The sequence below is a fragment of the Eimeria tenella genome, genomic scaffold (genome assembly GCF_000499545.2).
Source record: "Eimeria tenella Houghton genomic scaffold, Eth_scaff107, whole genome shotgun sequence".
NCBI lineage: Eukaryota > Apicomplexa > Conoidasida > Eucoccidiorida > Eimeriidae > Eimeria > Eimeria tenella.
In genome coordinates this window covers 58,864-79,784 of record NW_013541469.1, presented here as the reverse complement: position 1 = coordinate 79,784, position 20,921 = coordinate 58,864, and the positions used below count along the sequence as shown (strand labels likewise).

At 55.1% G+C, this 20,921-nt stretch overlaps 4 protein-coding genes across 4 annotated transcripts in view; 1 reads left to right on the top strand and 3 right to left on the bottom strand.

Annotated features, from left to right (window-relative positions):
• ETH_00003235 (uncharacterized protein) overlaps positions 1-10,320 on the top strand; it is a gene marked incomplete at both ends in the record, with an annotated part of 14,805 nt that extends 4,485 nt beyond the window's left edge. Inside the window, 4 exons of the mRNA XM_013372768.1 lie at positions 197-8,647; positions 8,750-9,430; positions 9,538-9,711; positions 10,168-10,320. Of these exons, the coding sequence (XP_013228222.1) occupies positions 197-8,647; positions 8,750-9,430; positions 9,538-9,711; positions 10,168-10,320 (9,459 nt within the window). The remainder of the gene's footprint in view (positions 1-196; positions 8,648-8,749; positions 9,431-9,537; positions 9,712-10,167) is intronic.
• A 122-nt stretch (positions 10,321-10,442) lies between these two features.
• Positions 10,443-11,661, bottom strand: ETH_00003230 (uncharacterized protein; the record flags this gene model as incomplete). Its single annotated transcript, XM_013372767.1, has 8 exons — positions 10,443-10,643; positions 10,706-10,817; positions 10,874-10,955; positions 11,014-11,045; positions 11,104-11,194; positions 11,252-11,317; positions 11,379-11,442; positions 11,497-11,661. The coding sequence occupies 8 exons, from the start codon at positions 11,659-11,661 to the stop codon at positions 10,443-10,445; spliced, it is 813 nt and encodes a 270-aa protein (XP_013228221.1).
• Positions 11,662-12,503: 842 nt separating this feature from the next.
• Positions 12,504-13,738, bottom strand: ETH_00003225 (U2 snRNP auxiliary factor small subunit, putative; the record flags this gene model as incomplete). The annotated part of the gene is made up of 4 exons (XM_013372766.1): positions 12,504-12,609; positions 12,719-12,962; positions 13,097-13,306; positions 13,540-13,738. The coding sequence occupies 4 exons, from the start codon at positions 13,736-13,738 to the stop codon at positions 12,504-12,506; spliced, it is 759 nt and encodes a 252-aa protein (XP_013228220.1).
• Positions 13,739-16,566: 2,828 nt separating this feature from the next.
• ETH_00003220 (TBC domain-containing kinase (incomplete catalytic triad), putative) overlaps positions 16,567-20,921 on the bottom strand; it is a gene marked incomplete at both ends in the record, with an annotated part of 6,906 nt that continues 2,551 nt past the window's right edge. The window contains 7 exons of the mRNA XM_013372765.1: positions 16,567-17,311; positions 17,615-18,467; positions 18,588-18,891; positions 19,124-19,261; positions 19,487-19,586; positions 19,838-19,893; positions 20,489-20,812. Coding sequence (XP_013228219.1) covers positions 16,567-17,311; positions 17,615-18,467; positions 18,588-18,891; positions 19,124-19,261; positions 19,487-19,586; positions 19,838-19,893; positions 20,489-20,812 — 2,520 coding nt within the window. The remainder of the gene's footprint in view (positions 17,312-17,614; positions 18,468-18,587; positions 18,892-19,123; positions 19,262-19,486; positions 19,587-19,837; positions 19,894-20,488; positions 20,813-20,921) is intronic.

Genomic DNA, 20,921 nt, shown 5'->3' with positions numbered 1-20,921 from the left:
CAGCAGCAGCAGCAGCAGCAGCAGCAGCAGTAAAGTTTCAAGGCTAGGCTTCTCTACCTGCTATGCTGCTGCTGCTGCTGCTGTGGCTTTCTAGTGCACCAGGCCCTTAGCAAGGCTTCTTACACTTGAGTCTCTTAGACAGATCTTGTGATGGAGTTGCTGTTACCGGTCTCGTGCGCATGTGACGCATCTGCAGGCTGCTGCTGCTGCTGAGCGGCTGCGGCGCTGCGAGGTGTTGCTGGCCCTGTCGGAAGCAGCAGGAAGGCTTCTTGGCCTTCAGAGCTTTCCGTGCGAAGCGCCTGTGGCAGCAGCAGAAGCAACAGCAGCAGCAGCAGGGTCGTCTTCTCGCGCCGAAGGCAACTGCCCACTGTCGCTGAAGCAGCAACAACAGCAGCAGCAACAGCGACAACAAGAGCAACGGGAATCTCTCGAGGGGGATGCAGCAATATCGAGGGAAGTCAACATGCTGCTGCTGCAGCAGCTGCAGCAGGCGTTAGACGTGCTTTTGAGGAGTCCATCTGCTGCTGATGCTGCTGGGGAAGTTTCCTTCGTGCTGCAGTTAGCCCGCATTTTTGCTGCTCATGGCCAGACTCTTGCTGTGGAGCTGCTGCTGCAGCAGCACCCCGAGCTGCAGGCCTTCTGGCCCTCCGTCCTCAGCGCGCTGCCAGACTCTCTGCTGCCGCATCAAATGATTCATTTGCTGCCGCGCCTGCGGGACACTGCAGTGAGCAGCAGCAGCAGCAGCAGCAGCAGCAGGTTCGAAGCAACTGCTGCAGAAATAGCTGCGTGGGCGTGCGAGCGCTGCTTAGTGATAATGAGGGGTCTGGGTTTGCTGCAGCTTTGTGCCTTGCCTCTTGCCACAGCTGTTCTGTTGCAGCTGCTGCAGCAGCCGCTCCCTGCTGCCTTCGCCACAGCTGCTGCTGCTGCAAGGGAGCAGCAGCAACAGGCAAAGGACGCCCTCGCCCGGTCGCGGCTAGACCAGCTGCAACTGCAGCAGCTCCATCGCCAACAGCAGCTGCTTCTGGAGCAGCAGAAGCAGCAGCAACAGCTGGCTGCTGCTGCTGCTGCTGGGGCCAGCCTTTCTGCTGCAGTGGTGGCGGCTGGGCACAGAACGCGAATTTCTCACCCAGCAGCAGCAGCAGCAACAGCAGCACCGCAGCAGCCCACCAGCCCGTCCCCAGCAGCAGCGACAGCGGCTCCTCCCGCCTTCTCCGCAGCAGCAGTAGAGCCGAAAGTAAATGGACCAGAGGCTCCTTGGGGTCTGAATCACAACTTGCTGCGGGAACTGCAGCAGCAGTTGCAGCAGCAGCAGCAACAGCAAACTTTAAACGGGCTGCGAGTCAGGGAGGTCCGCCGCCTGCTTGCAGTGCACGGCCTGCTGCGTCAGTTCTTGTTGCTGGAGCTGCTGCAGCTGCGCTGCCGCGAGCTGCAGCAGCAGCAGGAGCTGCCTGCTGCTATCAGCCCCTCCATGATCCTGCGGAGGCCAGCAGCAGCAAGGCAAAGGCAGCAGCAGCAGCAGCAGAAGCTCGCACTGCTTGAGAAGGCTACAGAGGACTTCTTTAGCTTTGTGCGGCTACCTGACAGCTGGCGACTGCTGTTGCTGCTGCTGCACCTCGTCGCTGCGCAGCAGCAACTGCAGGAGCCCGATTCAGCAGCAGCACTATCAGTAGCAGACACTACCGCAGAGACTGTCTACTCGGGCGGCAGCAGCAACTGCAGCAGCAGCAGCAGAAGATTCACCGTGGCAGCCACAGCCGTCGCCGCTCTTGTGGAGCCATTTGCTGCTCTCGAGTGCTTTACTTTCTCTTCGAAAGACCAGCCACCTGCTGCTGCTGCTGCGGCTACCTGTGCGTCCCCGTCCGCAGAAGCAGCAGCAGCAGCACATGAGAAGGAGGAGCTGGCGGCGCTGCTGGTTTCTCTGGATTGCTGCTTCAGAGAGGGTTTGCTGCGGGAGTTGTGTCTGTGTCTTATCGTGGCTGCAGCAGACCCAGTTGCTGCTGCAGCGGCTGTTCAGGCTTCACGCTGTTCTGCTGCTGCTGCAGTGCAAGCAGCAGCAGCAGCACCAGCAGCAGCAAATATCAAGGCGGAGCTGCTTCGCAGCCCTCAGCCCAGCACCGAAGCAAGCGCCTTGCGGCTGCTGCCGTGGGCGCTGCTGCTGTTTGCTGCTAAGTGCAGCAGCACTGAGCTACCTGCTGGCTCTCGCCTGCTTCCTAGCCCACAGCTGCTGCTGCGGCTGACGCTTGCTGCTGCCTACAGGAAGAATGCAGCTCTTCCTGCTGCTGCTATAGGTGACTATGTGAAAGAAATCTTGCTTGAGGCGTTGGAGCAGCAGAAGCAGCAGAGGCGGCAGCAGCACGAGCTGCTGGAGGCCCCTTGGACGGCTTGCCTCCCAGAGGCGGCAGCAGCAGCAGCTGCAGCAGCAGCAGCTGCTGCTGCTGCAGCTGCAGCGGGCGTTTCTCTGCCGCCTGAGGAGCAGCTGCAGAGCGACGTGGCGCTGCTGCTGCACCGAATCGAAGCTGCAGCAGCAGCGCAGCAGCTCGTGAAGGGCTGGGGCAAAGGCCCTGCAGCAGGAGCAACTTTGCTGGACTTGCAAGCAGCAGCTGTGAGCGAGGAAGCAGCGAAGCGTCTGCTGCTGCCGCTGCTGCAGCACGCGGTGTGGCAGCAGCAGCGCGCGTGCAGCCGGGACAGCAGCAGAGTCGCAGCAAATTGGGACAAAGCTGCTGCCGAATGGACCAGCCTGTTCTCTGCTGCAGTGTACGTACACCGCAAACTTGCCGTTGCGCTGCAGCTTTCTGCTTTCTTTCGCCTCCTTGCAGCTTTGCTGTCTTCGCTGCCGCCGCTACAGACGGCAGACGCGCAGCAGCAGCAGCAGCACCCGCTGCTGCTGCTGCTGCCGCTCTGGAAGGAAGCTGCGCTGCTCTCTGGAGATACTGCCACCGCTGAGTTCGCCAGCAGCAGCTGCTTCTTGCTGCTGCAGACGGCGCAGGCGCTGATGGACAAAGCAGCACACCGTGTGGGGCCCCACGTGGCTCTTGCTGCTGCTGCACTGGAGCAGGCAGCAGCAGCTGCTGACGCTGCCTTGCTCGCTCTTCAAGAGCAACAGCAACAGCAGCAGCAACAGCAGCAGCAACAGCAGCAGCAGCGCCAGCTGCAGCACATAAGGACGGAAATCAAGAATGAACTAGCGCTTCATTCAATTGCAGTTCTGCTGTACGAAATTTTGCAGCTGCAGCAGTACCAACAAAGGGCTAACCTCTCGGCGCTGAGTGCGGCGTCTGCTGCTGCTGCCTCCGCTGCAGCAGCAGCAGCAGCAGCAGCAGAGGCAGCTATCAGCCGCGCGAGAGGTGCTGCTCTCAATGTGCTGCTGTCAAGCGGCGACAGCGACCGCGAAGACCAAGTCAGTGGGGAGTCAGACTGCGCGCTATCTCACCCAGCAGCAGCAGCAGCAGCGCAGCAAACAGCACCAACAGCAGCAGCAGCAGCAGCAACGGCTGCGGCGGAAGCCGCTTCTGCCATACGGCAGCTGTCGCAGCCCTCCGTGCTGCGGCAGCAGCTGCGAACCCCACAGGGCAGGAAGCAGCTGCTTTGCACGCTGCTGCAGAAGCAGCCGCTGCTGGCGCTGCAGCAGCACGATAAGATGCAGCAGCTGGGAAAGCTGCTGGCTTTAGAGCCTCAAGAGCAGCAGCAGCTCATAGACACTGCAAGGGGCTTTGCCTACAGAGCCCTTGGCGAGCGGCGAGAAGCAACCACTGTTGCTGCAACGCTGCTGGCTGCAGAGCTCAAACAAAGCACTGCAGCAGCAGCAGCAGCAGCAACACGAGCTGCAGGTGGAAGAGAAGAGGGCAGGAAACGGGAAAGTGCTGGAGACAGAGACGATGCTGCCAACAAACGGCTGCGGGCAGCAGCAGACACACCAGGAGAGGCAGCAACAGATGCTGCTGCCAAGAGGATAGCAGCAGCAGCAACAGCAGCAGCAGCAGCAGCAAGCGAACTTCAGGAGAGTACACGGCGGCCTCTGCTGGCTTCCTTAGGGGAAGGAGTCGCAACAGATTTGGTGCAGCAGCAGGCCCCACGCCTCGCCAGCCGAATACTTGCTGCTGCTGTCTGCAGTGCAGCAGCAGAGCAGCTGCCTCAGCTCCTCCGCTCTGCTGCTGCTGCTCGAGCTGCGTGCGCTGCGGCAGCTACTGCTGCTGTTGCTGATGGCAGCACACAGCAGCAAAGCCAGAGGCAGCCAACAGCAGGCTGGGAGCCTCAAACGGCAGCAGACTTGCTGTGGACTGCAGCAGCAGGAGAGACAGCAGGAGCAGCAGCACGAGCAGCAGCAGCAACTCCGGATGCTGTGCTGTCTGCAGCACTGTGTCCGTCTCAGGCGTCCGCTTTCTGGCTGCCGACCCAGCGACACTGCCCCTTTACGAGCAGCAGCAGCAGCAGCAGCAGCAGCATCGGGACGCTGCAGTACCGAACGGCCCGCTCTATTTTACAGCTTTTAGGCTCTGAGGAGCCCGGGGAAGCCGCAGCAGCAGCAGCAACAAAAGCAGCAGCAGGTGCTTCTCGAGGGCCTCCTTCCTTTTTGTTTGTTTCTGCTTTTGAAGCAGCAGGAGACGCTGTAGCGTCTGCAGCTGCTAGCGCGAAGCTTCTCTATGGTGCTGCTGTTGCAGCAGAGGCTGCTGCGGCTCCTCAAACGCAGCAGCAGAAGCAGCAGCAGCATCACGGCGTGACTGCCTCTCTGGACGCACAGGAAGCAGCACGCGTCAAGTCTGTTGCAGCAGCCTTGCGGGAGTGGGCAGTGCTGCGAGAAGTGGAGGAGGGCAGCAGCAAAGGAGATTTGATTGCTGCTGCTTTTTCGCCTTCTCTGGGGGCCCCCAAAGCCCTTTTGCTGCAGCCACAAAGCTGGGCATTAGCAGCAGCAGCACCGGCCACGCGGGGCGAGTGGGCGCTGATGCTGCAGCGGGACTTGGGGGTGGCTGTGCTGCTGCTGGCGGCGGTGGGGGCAGCAGCAGCAGCGCCGGTGCCTGCTGCTGCTGCTGCATCAGTTGCTGCTGCTGCTGCAGCTGCTACAGAGAAGGCTGAAGATGGGCTGCTGCTGGCCCCGTGCTTCCCCGGTTTGTGCGCGCAGCTGCTGCAGGCAGCGGACTTGACAGCAGCAGACCTCTGTTTAGTCCTGCAGCACCTGCTGCTGCTGGAGGTGCTGCCTCTCTTGCTGCTGTCAGCCCCGCAGAGTTCGCCCCTCGACCGACTGGCGACAGCGCTGCTGCTGCTGCTGAGGTTCCTCAGGAGAGTGCCGCAGCAGCAAGCTGCCAGCAGCAGCAGCAGCAGCAGCCAGCCGGTGCTGCTCGGGTCCCGCCTTGTGGGAGACAGTGTGTACAGAAGAGAAGTGCTGCTGCAGATTGGTGCTGCTGACTCCTCTTTGATTGACGCTGCAGCAGCAGCAATGGCTGCTGCTGAGCCTCTCAACGAGCTGCTAAGGACTCTGCCGCCTCTGCAGCCCAAAAAGGGGCTGCTGTCGCGCTGCAGCAGCACAACTGTTTCTCCTATGTCTGCTGCGCCTCCTGGAGACGCGCAGCAGCAGCAACAGCGGACACACAAGGGGCAGCAGCAGAAGCAGCAGCAGACGCAGCAGCAGAAACAGCAGCAGCAGCCCGCGGTGGAAACAGGCGAAGATCCACAGCAGGCCACTCCGTGTCATTTGGACCCCCAAACCTTCATAGACGAAAACAAAGGGACTTCAGCCAACACAAAGCATCCTACTCAGCAGCAGCAGCAACAGCAGCAGCAGCAGCAGCAGCAGCAGGAGCAAAGGCTGTCCCAGCTTGCTGCTGCGGCGTCGCTGGAAGAGACAGCGGCGGGAAGCAGCTGCCCAGAAGAGCCGCAGCTGGTCCGTATTCAGAAGCAGCAGAAACAGCAGCAGCAGCAGCAGCAGCACCTTCTTTTGGGAGAAGAGGGGCTGGCGGGGGAAGGCCTCAGCCTGCGGCTAGAGCATGCGAAGCAAGTACTGCTGCTGAGCTCTGCCCCGCTGAGTGCAGCAGTTGCTGCTGATGTTTCCGCTTCAGTCTCGCTCCTGCTGCGCGCAGCCCCAGCGCCCTTCGGGCTGCTGCTTGTGGACTCTCTTGCTGCTTTGCTGCAGTCCAACTGCCCCGGAGAGCCTTCTCTCTTCCACCCTGCTGTTGTGCTGCAGCTGTGTCGCCTCACAGCTCAAGGGCAGAGCGAGCCCGTTACTGCTGCTGCTGCTGCTGCTGCTGCAGCGAGAGCAGCGGGAGCCGCCGCCGACGCCGCAGCAGCAGCAGCAGTGGCCGCAGCAACGCGGCACAGCCACTCCCTGGCCAGCCCCCCTCTTCCTTGCTGCAGACTTTCCTTTAATGAGTTTCAAAAAAGAATCCTTTTAGTGAGAAACCTCTTCGCCTGCTGCGTTGCTTCTCTCCAGTGCGAACCGGCCTCCCTGGTGCTGCCTGCTGTCCGCCGCGCTGTCCGCGCAGCAGCAGAGTCCGCAGCGGCGGCGGCAGCCCCGGCAGCAGCAGCCCCAGCAGCAGCAGCAGCAGCAGGAGCAGCGGCAGCAGCAGCAGAAGGTGGCTTCACGGAGGAACAGATGCTTTGTGTTGCTCGTCTAATTGCATATACAGGGGGCCTGGGTGCGCTAGGGGATGAAGAAACAATCGGGGCTTTGCACTGCTGCATGCCTTCGCTGAATGTTGCAGCTTTGCTGCTGCCTCCTCCTGCTTTGTTCTCCGACGCGCACAAGGAACAGCAGCAGCAGCAGGAGCTGCTGCTGCAGCAAGGCCCCTCGACAGACACAGAACAAAGGGAAAGCGACGGAGCTGTGGCCCCCGCGGCTTCCACGACAGGCGACCCGTTTGCTGCGAGTTTTGCTGCTGCTGCTGACAGCAGCAGCATCGGGCTCGCGCTGGCCCTGCGGCAGCGCGTGGAGAGTCTGAGGCGGCGCACTTCAGCTTATCTTTGCTGCATTTCAGTTTTGGAAAAAGAATTGAAGAGAACGAAAGTACTGACAGACTCTGCTGCGCTGGATGTGCTGGAGGAGTGGGAGGTGCAGCTCGCAGCCAGCCAGAAGCAGCGAGGATCCCAAGAATCCACGCTAAATGGCGAATTAAAAAGCAAAGAAGCACTAAATACAGAAGTTCTGGGTAAAGAAACTCAAGTTCAGGACACGCAGCACGGCTCTACGCAGCCGGCAGCCCAGTCGGCTTCCCGGAGCAGCACAGAAGCAGCAGCAGCAAATGACACTGTCTCGCTGCTGCTGCAGCACGTGCCCACGAAGGAGTGGGAGCAGCTCCTCGAGCGCTTCAGGCCCCTGGGGGCCTCAATTCAACTTCTTCTTGTGCTGCGCATGCGGCATCAGCTGCAGGAGCAGCAGCAGCAGCAGCAGCAGCGGGCCTGTGAAGCGGCCGACGCAGCGGGTCTCAGCGAGAACCGTGAAGCTGCGCAGAGGCTGCAGGGCCTGCTGCAGCAGCTTGCTGCCATTCTGCCCTTTGCAGCTTCCTGGGAGCAGCGCCTTGCCACTCCCTGTTCAATCTTTTCGCCCGGACGGCCTTTGGCGGAGGCCGCAGCGGAGCTGCTGACGACAGCAGAGGCTTCAGCTTACGAGGCCTTCAGCGGCGCCTTCTGGAGGCTCGCTTGCCGGCACGTGCTGTCGCGCCCGCGGGAAGCAGCAGATCCACCAGCAGCAGCAGCAGCAGGAGCAGCAGCAGCAGGAGCTTCTGCTGGGCGTGCCGCTGTCCTGCAGGACTTGGCGTCGCTGCTTTCCGAGGGCTTTCTGACATGGCTGCGCCGGAGTCTCTCCGCTGCTGCTTCTCAGGAGGAGCAGCAAAGCAGCAGCCCTGCGGCAGAGCCGCGTGGCGGGGTCGCAGAGAAAGCCCTGGAGAAGCTGCTGCAGCGAGTTGGCTGTGTGCCCCTCAAAAGCCCCTGCGAGACCTTCGCTTTTACGTTTTACGTGCTGCAGCAAATCACCAGAAGCTTGGTGGCTTCTGAAGACCAGCGCTGCTGCGGCCTTTCGAAAGGGCCACAGGAAGCTGTGGGAAACATCGGACTCTTGCGAGTTCTACTGCAGCAAACTTCGGCGCTGCGCAGCAATCTCGAGATTCTTGAAGCAGCAGAGCGGAAGGCCATGGAGGCTCTCGCAGCAGACAGCGTCGATAGCCTAACTGCCCTTCTGGAGGTGCAGCAAAGGAGCCTCGGGAAGCTGCTGGTCCAGGCGATGTTCCCCAGTGAATTCGAAGGGCCAATGTGCAAAAATGTTCTTTACAACTGCAGGAGTGACTCAGTGGCGAAGATCGGAGAAGATCGAAGCACTGAGTTCATCTTCGCAGTGGTCAGACAGCTTGCAAATCCGGAGAAGCCCTTCACGGCTGCCAGCGTGTCAGTACGCATGCGGTGCGCTGCTCTTCTTTTGTGGCGCAGCAGCAGCCCGAAGCAGAAGCAAAGTGCTTCGGGAGGCGGCCAGTCGGGGCTCTGGAGCCCCGCGTGGACCAGCACTATTCTGCAGCTGCCTCGGGAAGCACGAGCAACCCCGCTTTCCCAGTCTAAGCAGTGGTCTACGGAGGAACAAGAAGCGTGGCACGCATTAGTCGGTGCTGCTGGCAGCGCCGAGGAGTTCATAATCCTTCGGCTGCTCGCGGGGCAGCATGTTGCTGACGATGTAAGCACTGGGGATTTCCCGCAACTGCGCAGCTTAAGTTTGCTGTATTGGTAGACTGCTTATGTGTTTTCTTTTTGCTGTGGGCTGTGGACACGCATGCAGGCTCACTTACTGTGGAAAGGCCACTCCTCACCTTGCATCCTGCTCATGACAGGAGATCCCAAGCTTCATCAGGAAGCTGTCCACAGCCTTTTAGAAGCACTAGAAAATGGCGAGGTGTGCAGCAGGCAAGGCATCTGTAGTGTTTCCGGTCTCCGTGAATTGCAACAGCTGTTTTCAGATGCAGCTGTATCTAACGGCGGCCCAGTTTTCCCTGACGTGCTCCAGCTCGCACACGCGTTTGCAATTGCAAGCCTGCTGCTGCTGACTGGAAATGCCTATTGTTTTGCCGCCACTTCGTATTTCCCGTTTATTCTGGAGCTTTTAGAGGAAGACATGTGGGAGGATGACCCTTGTCGCGAGTTCCACGTAAACTGCTTGACAAGCCATGAACGCTCCGTTTCGGACGAATATACGTCCACTCGTTGGCTTAAGCACTTTCAGTGCTTCTTACTTAAGTGGTGGTCTCGAGGTGCAGCGGCGTTTAACGCTAATTCTGAACATAAAAGCAATCTCAAAGATTCTCTAAAGGAGAACGAAGTATTCATGCTTCAGGTCATGGCGTACCTCTCACCGTTCGTGAGATCCTTAAGGAAACGACTGCAACAAAGTCTCGTACTCCAACTATGCTTCAATGGCAATTTGAACAAAGCGATGATTCTCGCCAGAAGATTCCGTGACACTGTAGGGAAGAATGCACATAGGCACTATTCGTATGTAATTTTTGCTACGTTTATCATGCGCTTTTAACAAACGATCATCCATTTCTTTGTCCTGTTGTGCCTGAGCAGATACTGCCGCCAAAGGGAGTTCAAAAGCAAATAGAGATTGTACAATATTTATCGTTCATGAACAGGTGTTCGCTGAGTGGATCATCCAACTCTAAAGCAGGGAATGGCCCGCCCCTTGGAATTATCAACGAAGCCGACGACTTCTTGACCGCCATGCCATCACCTACCACAGGCGTGATATCAAAACAGAAACCATTCGCACTTTTTTACGATCTGTTACTCAGTGCTTCTTCTGAATCTTACCCGTCACATGCTCAAGGGTATCTAACGCAGTTGTTCCCATCTTCGTATACCCCACACGAGTACATACAAACTCTGAACAGTTTTTTGTCAAGGTGAGACCCGCTGTGTGTCCTATATATATTCTCTCCAAACTTCATTCAGCAGACTGCTGGGTGCATTCATGGGTCTTGTTCCACTGTATGCAAAGTTCCACAATTTGAAAACATTGGTATCCACGTTGTATGTAAGCAGGTGTACGTAAATTCGAATTCAGATTCTAGCATATTCCATGTTATTGTGACGACTCGCCTTGTGCTGTGGAGGATAATGTGCTTCGCCGTAACAAGGCATGCGCTGACGAATATCAGTAGACTGAACGTTTTCGGCTGCTTGTTGGTGTGCTCTCAGGGCATCGACTGCGATGCAGCAACAGCTTTCTATGTGCTGCATTGCACATTTAACCTGACTCCATTCAATATGGAAACTATGCAACTAAGGTCGGCTATTGGAAACAGGAGTAAACCATGGCAGTTCTACATTGCCCAGTGGCTGGCTGCTTAGGTTTAGCAACGTGACATTCTTGATACATCAACGCGTGTTTGAACTGCATTCCAAAAGCAAGGCCAATATGACCACTTGATTTGACACTGAGTTCAACACTGATGTAATCAGCCGGGCGGCATTTAGTAGACCCGTGTTTCCATGAGAGAATAGACTCTGTGGGGAAGGGAGACGGGGGTGATAGCGTCGACGATTCTCTTAACAAAAGCTCTTGTATTCTCGTATGAGGGCAGCTTTGCCACGCATTCGTCGAGGGAAGGAACGAATTCGGGGAATCGAATTCTTGGCGGCTCCGGCAGGCGTTCAGCAACGCCCTCCACAGCCTAAAGACGATTTTTGCAAAGTGTTCTTGCAAAGTGGATTTGAAAGGCTAGATATAGCTTACGATCGAAATCGGGTCGCAGATGCACGATAGAATGGCAATATCGTAGAAGCGCTTTGATGAGGCAACGTAGTAGCTGATCATCAAAGCCGCGAAGGACAGCGCACTGACAGTCCTAAGGAAAGCAGTCATTGCTTTAATGAAGTTCACAGTCTTTAAGAACCAACTTACAGCGCAATGTTGGTCAGACTTCCACCGTAGAGAAGAGCAGCAGTGTTGCGGCAAGTAGGGGAGGACGTAAGGTCAACATATCCTAAGAAAAAGAGATGCACGGAGGCCGTCTGTGTAGACGTATGGGCGTTCACACTTACCACGCATGATCCACAACAGTGCAACTATCGGGCTGAGAGAGCGCGATATATATCGTCTAGATTTCAAGAGATGGAGAGTGACAAGCATACCAGGCTGCAACGCAGGCTGCGACGTTGAAAGCGGTGGATCCAAACTCGAAGAAGCTTGATTCACAGTTCGTCCAGATGAGCTTGGCCATCACTGAAGCGGAAGTCTTGCGTAGAGGTTACTTTTTTCTTGGGAGTGTGCGTTTCTTACATTTGACGGCTTGTGTTTCGAAGAACAAGGCAGCAGAGCAGGCGGCAGCCAAGGTCAACAGAATGGCTGTGTGACGAAGTCATTGAAGTCGAAGCACAGGCGGTGGGTGTTCACGCAAGCGTCATACCTCCCAAGAGGCCATTCCAGAACGCCAGTCCTCGGTCACAGTATATTGGCTGTTGGCTGATGCCCTGAAGAGGCGAATGAGTACAAGATTTAAGGCGTCAAAATATGTATAGGCTCACCAGGGTCATCGCGGATATGCCCATGATCGCGGATGAGCACAGGACAAAAAGAAGGGACTTCTCAAGTCCACTGCGAAGTGCCACCTCCGAACGGTCGGCCGTGGGCTCCCATTTACCCAGATCGGCGAAAGAGCCGCTGAGCGACCTCAGGATACTTTGGAACATCTTCGATACAGGAATGTCGAAATCGGCAATTCTATCGGGGAATTCCGAACCTCACTGCACGAGTGGCAGTTGGGATGGATTCAAAAAAAGTACACACCGCGACACTAGCCGCGTCATGTCGTATCAAATTTATCTTTGACGACAGTAGGCGCGACGGCATGCGGCTACAGTTTGAAGTGTATGTACTGCCCAGCGGGCACCTGCTCCCACCACTCTGCTTCGTCACTATTTATAGTTTTCGAAGCTTTTTCGTTCTCCACTACTTTAGTGATGAAAAAACTGGCCAAGTACCGGCCAAATACTGTTTTAAAGCGAAGTCTCATAACTACCGAAACGACACCGCACAAGAACTTTTGAAAGCAAAGTTCCAACGGCTACTGCCCTGGGAATCCGCAAAAGTGATGCGTCTGCAAGAATTCCTGTATCCGCAGACAGTAATTCACGGCGCATCTATGAATAAATTGCCGTGAAAACAGGAATTTATTCGTCGGTTTTTGCCCTGCATGTGGCACAAAATTGTCACGAGGCCCTACATATTGCGCTTAATGCAAGATGAATTTTTCGCCTCAATGACACAAAAAAGTAGAGGAACATCCAAATCATGAAGTCTTTACAGACAACGTACTTCTACACTCCCAGGTGTAAAATTTGCGCCCTCACAAATGCGTTCAATGAGCTCCCCGCTGAACGAAAGGGGAACTGTCCGTCCGCCGCCTCAGCTATCTCAGTGTTAATAGTTCCCATTATCAACATTCTCGCAACGAATTCCCAGTTCAAAACATTAGTTCGGTTTGCAGAAAGCTCCGCCAGAACACGTCGGAAACAAAGGGTTGCAGTCGAGTTCAACTTTGTGCAGCGTCCCGCTCTTGGTTCCACTGGGCGATCATCGCCCGTCGTTCTTCACTCGTTCTTCTCTCAGGCCGTTCAGGGCGGTGAAGGCTTGGTGAACTGCGCATTACATGCACAACTAGCATTATGTTCATCACTAAAGATCAGCCCCGTAGCACGCACTCCAAGAAAGCTTCTGCCGAAGTGGGCTGACTGCCAATGAACTCACCGCCTGTGTTTGTGCGGAGAGCCAGATCGCGACCTTGACCTTCGTCCTCCCCGCACCCTCTGTCTATATTCGGGGTGCTCCTCATACATTTTGTTGAACAGTTTCCGCTTCAGAGAGCGGGGAACATGCTTGAGGTGCATGAAGTTGCAATAGCCACCACGGCGACACTGGCCATCAACGAACTGACGGCACCGGGCTTCCCTGAAATCGGTAACGGGAGTGAATTCTGCTTGAATAGGTTTCCCTGCAGTAAAACAAAACACAAAGAAACGGCATGCGTCACAACAGTCCACTACGCTGCGCTGTTAATGGCAGCAACAGCGGCCTACGCCAGAACGCCTGAAAACAGAAAAGCGGCGATAGCTGTTTAGCACGCACCCGCGTAATACCGGCCTTGAAGGGCGGAAAGCGCCTTCTTCGCGGCGTCATCGTCTGAATATTTCACATATACGTTTCCAATGATGTGGTCTCCAATGTTGTCGCAAACAACCATGTCCTCCACCTCGCCATACTTGTACAGTTCCTCAAAGACTTCGGAAAAGAATGCCTCGAAGTGATCTGCAGCTTCGTCTAGAAGCTCGTCAGAGACTAAACACGCAAAATGCAAATCAGACACAAAAATGCCTTGCAAAGTCCACAAAAGCACTAGACTGACACGACGCTGACAGCCACGTCCTTGAATAATTTCAAGAAGCGTCCACTAGTCCAATCTAGATACAGTCGTACCAACTGACACGCTAGAGGCTCTCAGGCTCATAAAATGCCTCATTGCACGTTTTAAGGACGCAAAAAGGTGTAGTACCACCAATTCATGCGCTCACCATTTTGGCCTTCAGCAATCGCTATTGCCACGGGAGGGTTCGGGTACATGTGGCGAAGAACAATAGTTGGTGATGAAGAAGGCTTGTAGTGCGACCGTGAGCACTGATCGCCGTGACGGCATGCCCCGATCTTCCAGTAGAAAGGGCAGTTGACTCTGTCCTCCTCCGTCCCAATGATCCTAGCCAGATGCTCCGCCATCGTGAATGTCTGGTTAGAAACTACAACCCAAGAAGGCAGTTAGGAGCTACCTAGGCCCACGTTATAGCCTGGTTTTCGCCGAGAAATTCGAATACTCGTTTCTGCTTAACTCCGTCTCGGTACTAATGGATTCAACCGGTTCACAACGGCCTGACTTCGAAGATCTCCCGCGACGAGGCGATACCTCCGCCCACCCAATGTCTTGCATACAGCCTACAATAGGATTAAGCCAGTATCTACTCAATCCTTTGAAAAGAAGCACTGTTGACTTGCTAAGTCTGCTTCGGAATACGTTCAAGAGCCCCTGCTTTCTTGTTGCTGAACTGCCTGCCCCTGCGCAACTTGAATTGGAAGAGTCGGAGGTACGCTTTGAGCCCCTAGCAGCAAGGAGCTTGAAATAAATGCCAATGTAAATGATGAAGCCAACACGCGCTTTAGTTCATTTTCTCAGGTAGAGCGCGCACCTTGTAAATTGGCGCCCATGTCTAATGGCGGCCAGATGCGCATGCGGTTCCCCACATAAACACTCAAAGAAGTGGATATCTGTCCATCTATTACTCTTGTATTTTGCAATTTGGATTTAGTGCTTTAATGTGGAACAAGTCAGGGCAGAAGTATGGTTAGCTGACGCATTTCTCCTCTCTGTTATAGGCACCACGTAGTGGTAGCGAGGGGCTACTGGCTATGCATAGCTGACCTGTTGATAATGAGGGAGAGCATGAGCCTTACAGCAAATGCAACCAAGAATTAAATTTCAATATATTTTTTTCGCGAGCATCTATTCATCTTCCAGCACTTTCGCATTCTTGTGTACTTCGATTTCCTTCGCCTCCCAAAGCCCTGTGCAAATTCCCAGGACCGTGCAGTTATCTCTGCGTGTCTTTGCTCTGATTTTACCGCTAGATGAGGTGTAAACAAGCGGTTTAGTATGGCAAGAGATGTAGAAACCCTACATATGTGTTCAGCGCCGGGCAAAGCCAGTCAGCCTTCTGATGGGGGGCTTTGCTTTGCCGTGCTGATACATTCTAACTTAGCACAGGTCCACAGCACAACAGCAGCAAGCTGGAGTTATTCAAATGCTTTACAAAGAGGTAAAGCTAGCCATAGTCAGCAGAAGCTGCTGCTGCTGCCTGCCGCAGCACTCGCTGCAGCTTCGCGATACGTGAGCCTGTGATGGCCTGGAGTTGACTGCAGCGTTTAGAGAATATTCCGCATTAATTGGCGGGCCGAGTCTTTTGAATAGAATGCTATCATTTCAAATTGTTAATGATAGAATAGTGTTGCATAGGGGCAACGTATATGCCAAAAGACTCAACAATTTTGGACAGAGTCATTTGCAACTCTTTCTGGGAAAACTTGAATTTTGCCAAATTACCTCCATTCTACAGGCGCATCTCGCGTTGCGCAGCTTCTATTCTGCTGCATATGTAATGCATAATTTTACATCATGAATTCTTTAATGGCTCAAAATGTGAATTGTTTGCCATCTACAGAAAGCCCCGCGTTTGGCGAAAATGCGGCACGGAATCGAGCTCGAAGTGCTCGCAATTAGCCGTGAACAAGTATTGTTTTTCAAATATTAGCTAAACGGTGCAATAAAGTGTTTCCTGTTGGCCCAGGAAGGCTCCAGGTTCTTACTGTTGTCTCATCCTTTCTTGGTACTTTGCAGCTTTCTTTAATGATGGTGAAAGAACAAGCGAATTGAAATAGTCCGTTAGGACAAGGCTGAACAGGTTCATGTTCTGCAGAGAATACACTAATGTGGCTTTGAAGCCTCAAGGCCAGCTGAATGGAGAGTGATAATCTGCAAAGCAGAGTTCAAGTAAATTTGCAAGTCCTTCATTGTGCGCCCTTGCAGCTTCCTGCTTCTAGAGACTTTAGCCTCATATGTGACTTCTACATGTCCTTAATTTTTCAGAGTTTCCCATCCCAACATTGCAAGCCGCGAAAACTCAAGAATTGAGAAGTGCAAAAAGCAAAAAACAATCATTACGTGGAGTGGCGTCAGTGCGGCCAGTCGCGATTACTTTTCGTCTGTTTTATCTTATATCGTAATATTTTCTTCAAATCACATGCACAACGGAATAAAACTTGTATTTTTTGAAAGTGCATGCACAAAGGCATGCACAAAGGCATATAGCTTTTATTTTTCAAGGAACATCTCGAAAGCTGCCTCGGCTCTACGCAATTTGCAGCTGACATGAATTTGAACAGAGTTGCTAGAGGGCGAATTTTCCAGTGCAGCGCCAGCATCAATAAATAAAAACTTATTTTAGGAATGTTCCCCAAATTGATGAAGACAAGTGGAGTTTGCATGAGCTTAAACTATAGGAAATGGATGTCATGTATGAAGCTGAATTTTCCAAGGGCGCGAAGCTGCAAGGCCACAGGGAAGTATTTGCAGATTAAGTTGAACTAGTATTTGCGAATTAAGTTGAATCAATACTTGCAGATTAAGCTGAACCGGCACTTGCAAATTAAGTTGAAGATATATCTGCAGATTAAGTTGAATTATTCCTTGCAGATCATCCCTCAGAATCCGCTCGATGAGCCCTATTTGCGTCTTAGACGGCCCTTGTGCTCATGTGCAAATGTGCAACTGGGGTGAGCACTTTGTGTCCTGATTACCCCAACTTAATTGCGAAAAGTTACTCATGCGAAAATGAACTTTTGAAACTACATAAAGTAGCTGGAGCCTTTTGTTCCCCGCCCCACTCTTGCCCTGACAGCCCACAGCCTGGCTCGTTGGCTGGCAACGAGGAAGCAGCTCCTTTGTGCAGATCAGAAGCTAAAAAGTGACAAAATGCAATTTATTTGATTAAAAAAAATTAGGTTTGGTGTTTTCGGGTGAGGAAATGATTTGGGGCGTCGAGCTGCACTGCGTCAATACCCCCCAGCAAGACGCAAACGCAAGACACCCCAGCAGCGAGCAGCCGGCGGGCCAGGCCAGCTCCAGTGTCTTCTTTGTCTCCCATAACAACAATAAGAGGCAGGCGGCTCATTGTGGGCGAGATCCAGGGCTTTCGGGGAGCTGGGGGGGCCCCCTGGGCTCCTTTTGCTGCTGCAGGTTCTTGCGGGTCGGGAGCTGCGGGCCCTGCTGCTGCTGCTGCAGCTTCCGCTGCCCCCTCGGCGGCCTCCAGGCTCGCTGCTGCTGCAGCGCGGCCCGCCTTGCCGATCAGCGGCCTGCTGCTGCCGAGCTTCTGGATCTGCAGCAAAACGCCCCTGGGGTCGGGGAGGGTCAGCTGGCCTTCTTTCAAAAGGCCAGTGAGCTCGCTGGCGTCTTTGGGGGCAACGTGGACTGCGGAGTTGAAGTGAAATGCGTCGAAGACCCCGCGGGCGCGAACGTCCAGCACCACGCTCTCCTCGCAGAACTGCAGCAGCACGTCCACGCCTATGCACGGCGGCTGCAGCGCGAGGTCCTCCCCACTGCTGAGGCCCTCCAGCCCCGCAGCTGCAGCTCCTCCACTCCAAGACGGAGAAGTCATTTCTAAGTATTCTTTTTCGCTCATTTTCTCCCACCAGCGCGGCGCCAGCGGCTCGCTGGAGTAAAGGGCGTCCATCGGGTCCGTGCAGCTACACGCAAAGACGGAACGACGCAGTACGAATATTATATTAGTAAATGTCAGTAAATGTCGGTAAATAAATATGTATTATATTTGAAGAAAGTGCAAGTGAAGTGCAAGACACTGGATGGACACAGGCATCATTTTGGAGTGTCAGTGGCTAGCAGAAGCTGTGGCGTCGGTAGTTCTGCAGCAGCCTTTGCAGATGAACGAATTATGGAATTTTATAAAACAAAATGGAAATAAATTGAAAGTCCTCGGGATATTCCCAGAGAAGAAGAGCAGCAGCACTCTGTGGCCTGAAGTTCCTCACTGCGCGTCTTCGCCTCCAGACTTAGCCTGTGCAGCTTTGGCTGCAGCGGGCTTTCGAGGAGGCCCCAGGAGGATGAGGGCGGGGCCCGTGACGACTCGCATGAGGGCTTTTGTTTTCCAATTTGTTCTTTTTCTCGCGCTTTCCGCTTCTTCGCTCTTCGCGCTGCTGCTGGCAGCTGCTGCGAGGCTTCTCGAGGAGTCTGGAGATGTGCTGCACTCGTCTTTTTGCTGCAGAAACGCCTCACTCTGCTGCCCCTGGCTCTGCGCTCCATCTCCAATGAAGAACTGCTGCGCCTCTGCCGCCAGTTGCATTCCTTTTGCATCTTTCCCGGGACCACCAGCTGTACGTACACCTCCTGCAGCAGCGTCCCCCTCGGGCCTTTCCTCTGCTGCCCCATTAGCTGCTGCTGCTTCCGGCGGGAGCCGCGCAGCTCCTCCGCGCGGCGGCGCAGCAGCAGCGGCTGCCTCCGAAACGCCAGCAGCAGCAGCTCCAGCAGCAGCAGCAGCTGCTGCTGCTGCTGCTGCTGCTGCGTCGGCGGCGTGGGGGGGAACGGGCAGAAGAGTCAAGGACCAAGGCACAGCGTTCTGCAGAGCCACTGCTGCAGCACAGAGGGCCGGGACATTAACGAATTCAAAACAAGACTGCAGCAAACGAATGGCCGTGGACTCTTCGCCGGGGGAGAAGCTGAGGAGAGGAGTCCTCAAGAAGTGCAAGACGCAGACTGTGAGGAAGTGCACGAAGCTCGGCGGCTGCAGCAGCAGAGTGTCCCACAGCAGCAGCAGCTGCTGCAGCGGCAGCACGTGGGAGAAGAGCGTCAGGTGCCACGACAGCGCGTACATGTCCGAGTGCAGTCCTGCAGCAGCAAAAGGCCTTTGCGGGTCTTCTGAACTTTGCTGCTGCTCTCTGCCCTTTGCTGCTCCGCCCCGCCCCGCCCACCCGCAGCAGCAGCAGCAGCAGCAGCAGCAGCGTTTACCGATTCTGTTGATGTGCAGCGCGAGGGCAGGGTCGAGGAAGAAGAGAAGTCTGTTGGAAGTTGCGAGTTGGCGGCGGAGGAAGCAGGCGCTGTCTGCAGCAAACAGGTGCTGCTGGAAGTCCTGCAGCAGCTTCTCGAGGCAGCTCAGCGCCACGTGCTGCTGCTCGTAGAACAGCAGCAGCAAAGGAGCAGCAAGAGCGTCCAGCCCCCGCACTGACACATAACTTGAGTTCCGCTGCAGCGCCACTCCCACCAGACTCGCCAGCCGCCGCCGCCCTTCTCTGCTGCCCACCAGGTCGTGGTACTGTACATACACCCCGCAGCTGCGCACCGCCCCACGAACTCCCGCAGCAGCAGCAGCAGCAGCAGCAGAAGTGCAGCAGCAGCGGCAGCGGAAACGCAGCAGCAGCAGCAGAAATGCAGCAGCAGAAATGCAGAAGCAGAAATGCAGCAGAAACGCAGCAGCAGCAGCAGAAACGTAGCAGCAGCAGCAGCAGCAGAAGTGCAGCAGCAGCAGCAGCAGCAGATTACTGCACCTCATGGTACTGCGAGAACTCGCTCGTGTGCAGAGCCTCGAGGGCCCCCTGCCCTAAAGCAGCAGTGGCCTCTTCGTAGGCAGCCCGAGTGGTGTGCAGCACTCCGACATAATTGACTCCCAGCACCGCGGCCCAAATCTGGCACCCACACAGCAACAAGCAGCAGCAGCAGCAGCAGCAGCAGCAGCAGCGGGTGTGGCAGCAGAAGTGGGATGCCCGCAGCAGCAGCCAGCACGCCAGCAGCAGCACCGAGGACACTGCCAACAGCAGCAGCAGCAACACAGCAAGAATACTGTCAACAGCAACAGCAACAGCAGAAGCAACAGCAGCAGCAACAGCAGCAGCAGCACACTGTGTACAGACCTCTGGCCGCAGCAAAGGGGGCACGTCCTTTGCTGCTTCCTCCATGAGGCGCTGTCTGCTCTTTGGCAGCTGCGCCAGCAAGGACTTGAAAAGTCGAACTCTGAAGCAAAAGAGAAAATTAGGAAAAGAGATGAAAATAAAAAAGAAAATGATGGAAAAAAGGTAGATAGAAAAGACAGAAAAAGAGGAAAGGAATTGACCAGAAAAGGCAGAAAAAAGGGAAACGAAATGAACAAAAAAAAACTTCCAAAAGACCACAAGAGTGCAACAAAAGTCCGAAATCCAAAATTTTCTCTTGTGACAAGTTCCCCCAACTGAAAGCTGCAAAAGATGCTTGAGGTGTTTGTACACCTGAGTCGCTGGTAAAGGAAGTGGCAGTGCCTTCGCTGCAAAGACGGAGGCCGCACCTGCAGCAGCAGCAGCAGCAGCAGCAGCAGCAACAACAAGAAATCACAACACACTTTCAAATGCAGCAGCTCTTAAACCCCACACCCTAAACCCTATATCCTAGAGCCTCAATCCCAAACCCTAAACCCTAAGTCCTAAACCCCAAACTGTAAACCCCGGGCCCTAGAACCTAAACCCTAAACCCTAAACCCTAAACCCTGGCTGGCTGAGCTGCAGAGAGACACAGGAGCAGCAGGCCGGAGGCAGCAGCAGCAGCAAAGCGAATTTGGCGCACCTCCAGCATTTGGCGAACTGGAAATCTGTCGGCCTCTTGAATTGCTTTTAAGGTCTCGTCGACAGAAACTCCTGCGAAGAAGACAGTTCAACGTTTCATTGAAATTAAAAATAAATTAAGAGTTTTTAAAATGAATTAAAAATTAAAAGAAAAACATAAATCATCACTGCACACGCATACACCCCAGCAGACGCCGCGGCGAGCCCCGCGAAAGCAGCAGCAGCAGCAGCCGCAGCCGCAGCAGGGCAGCAGTAGCAGCAGCAGCAGCAGCAGCTGCTGCTGCTGCTGCTGCTGCTCACAAAATGCCCCCAGAGTCTCACCGAAGACACGAAGATCTCCTTCGCTCCAAAGCCGGACATCTTTCCAGTGTCTGTCCTCCGTAAATCCCGAAATAAAAAAAGAGTCGGAAAATAAATCTCCACCCTCCCCACAACAAACACTTTCTGGCCCCTGGGAGGCCCCATCTGCTGCTGCTGTTGCTGCTGTTGCTTGTGCTGCTGCTGCTGTTTCGCCGTGCGGCTTTGCAGCAGGGGGCGCCGGCGAGCCGCTGCCGCTGCTGCTGCCGCTGCTGCTGCCGCTGCTGCTGCTGCTGTTGCTGCTGCTGCTGCTGTTGCAGTAGCAGCAGCAGCAGCCAGAGCCCCCACCTGTGACGCCCCAGCAGCGAGCAAAGGCAGCCAAGAACTCGACGCGCGTCAACGCGGGCGCGTCCCCGGGGGCCCCCTGGGGGCCCCCCGGGGGGCCCCTATTGGGGGC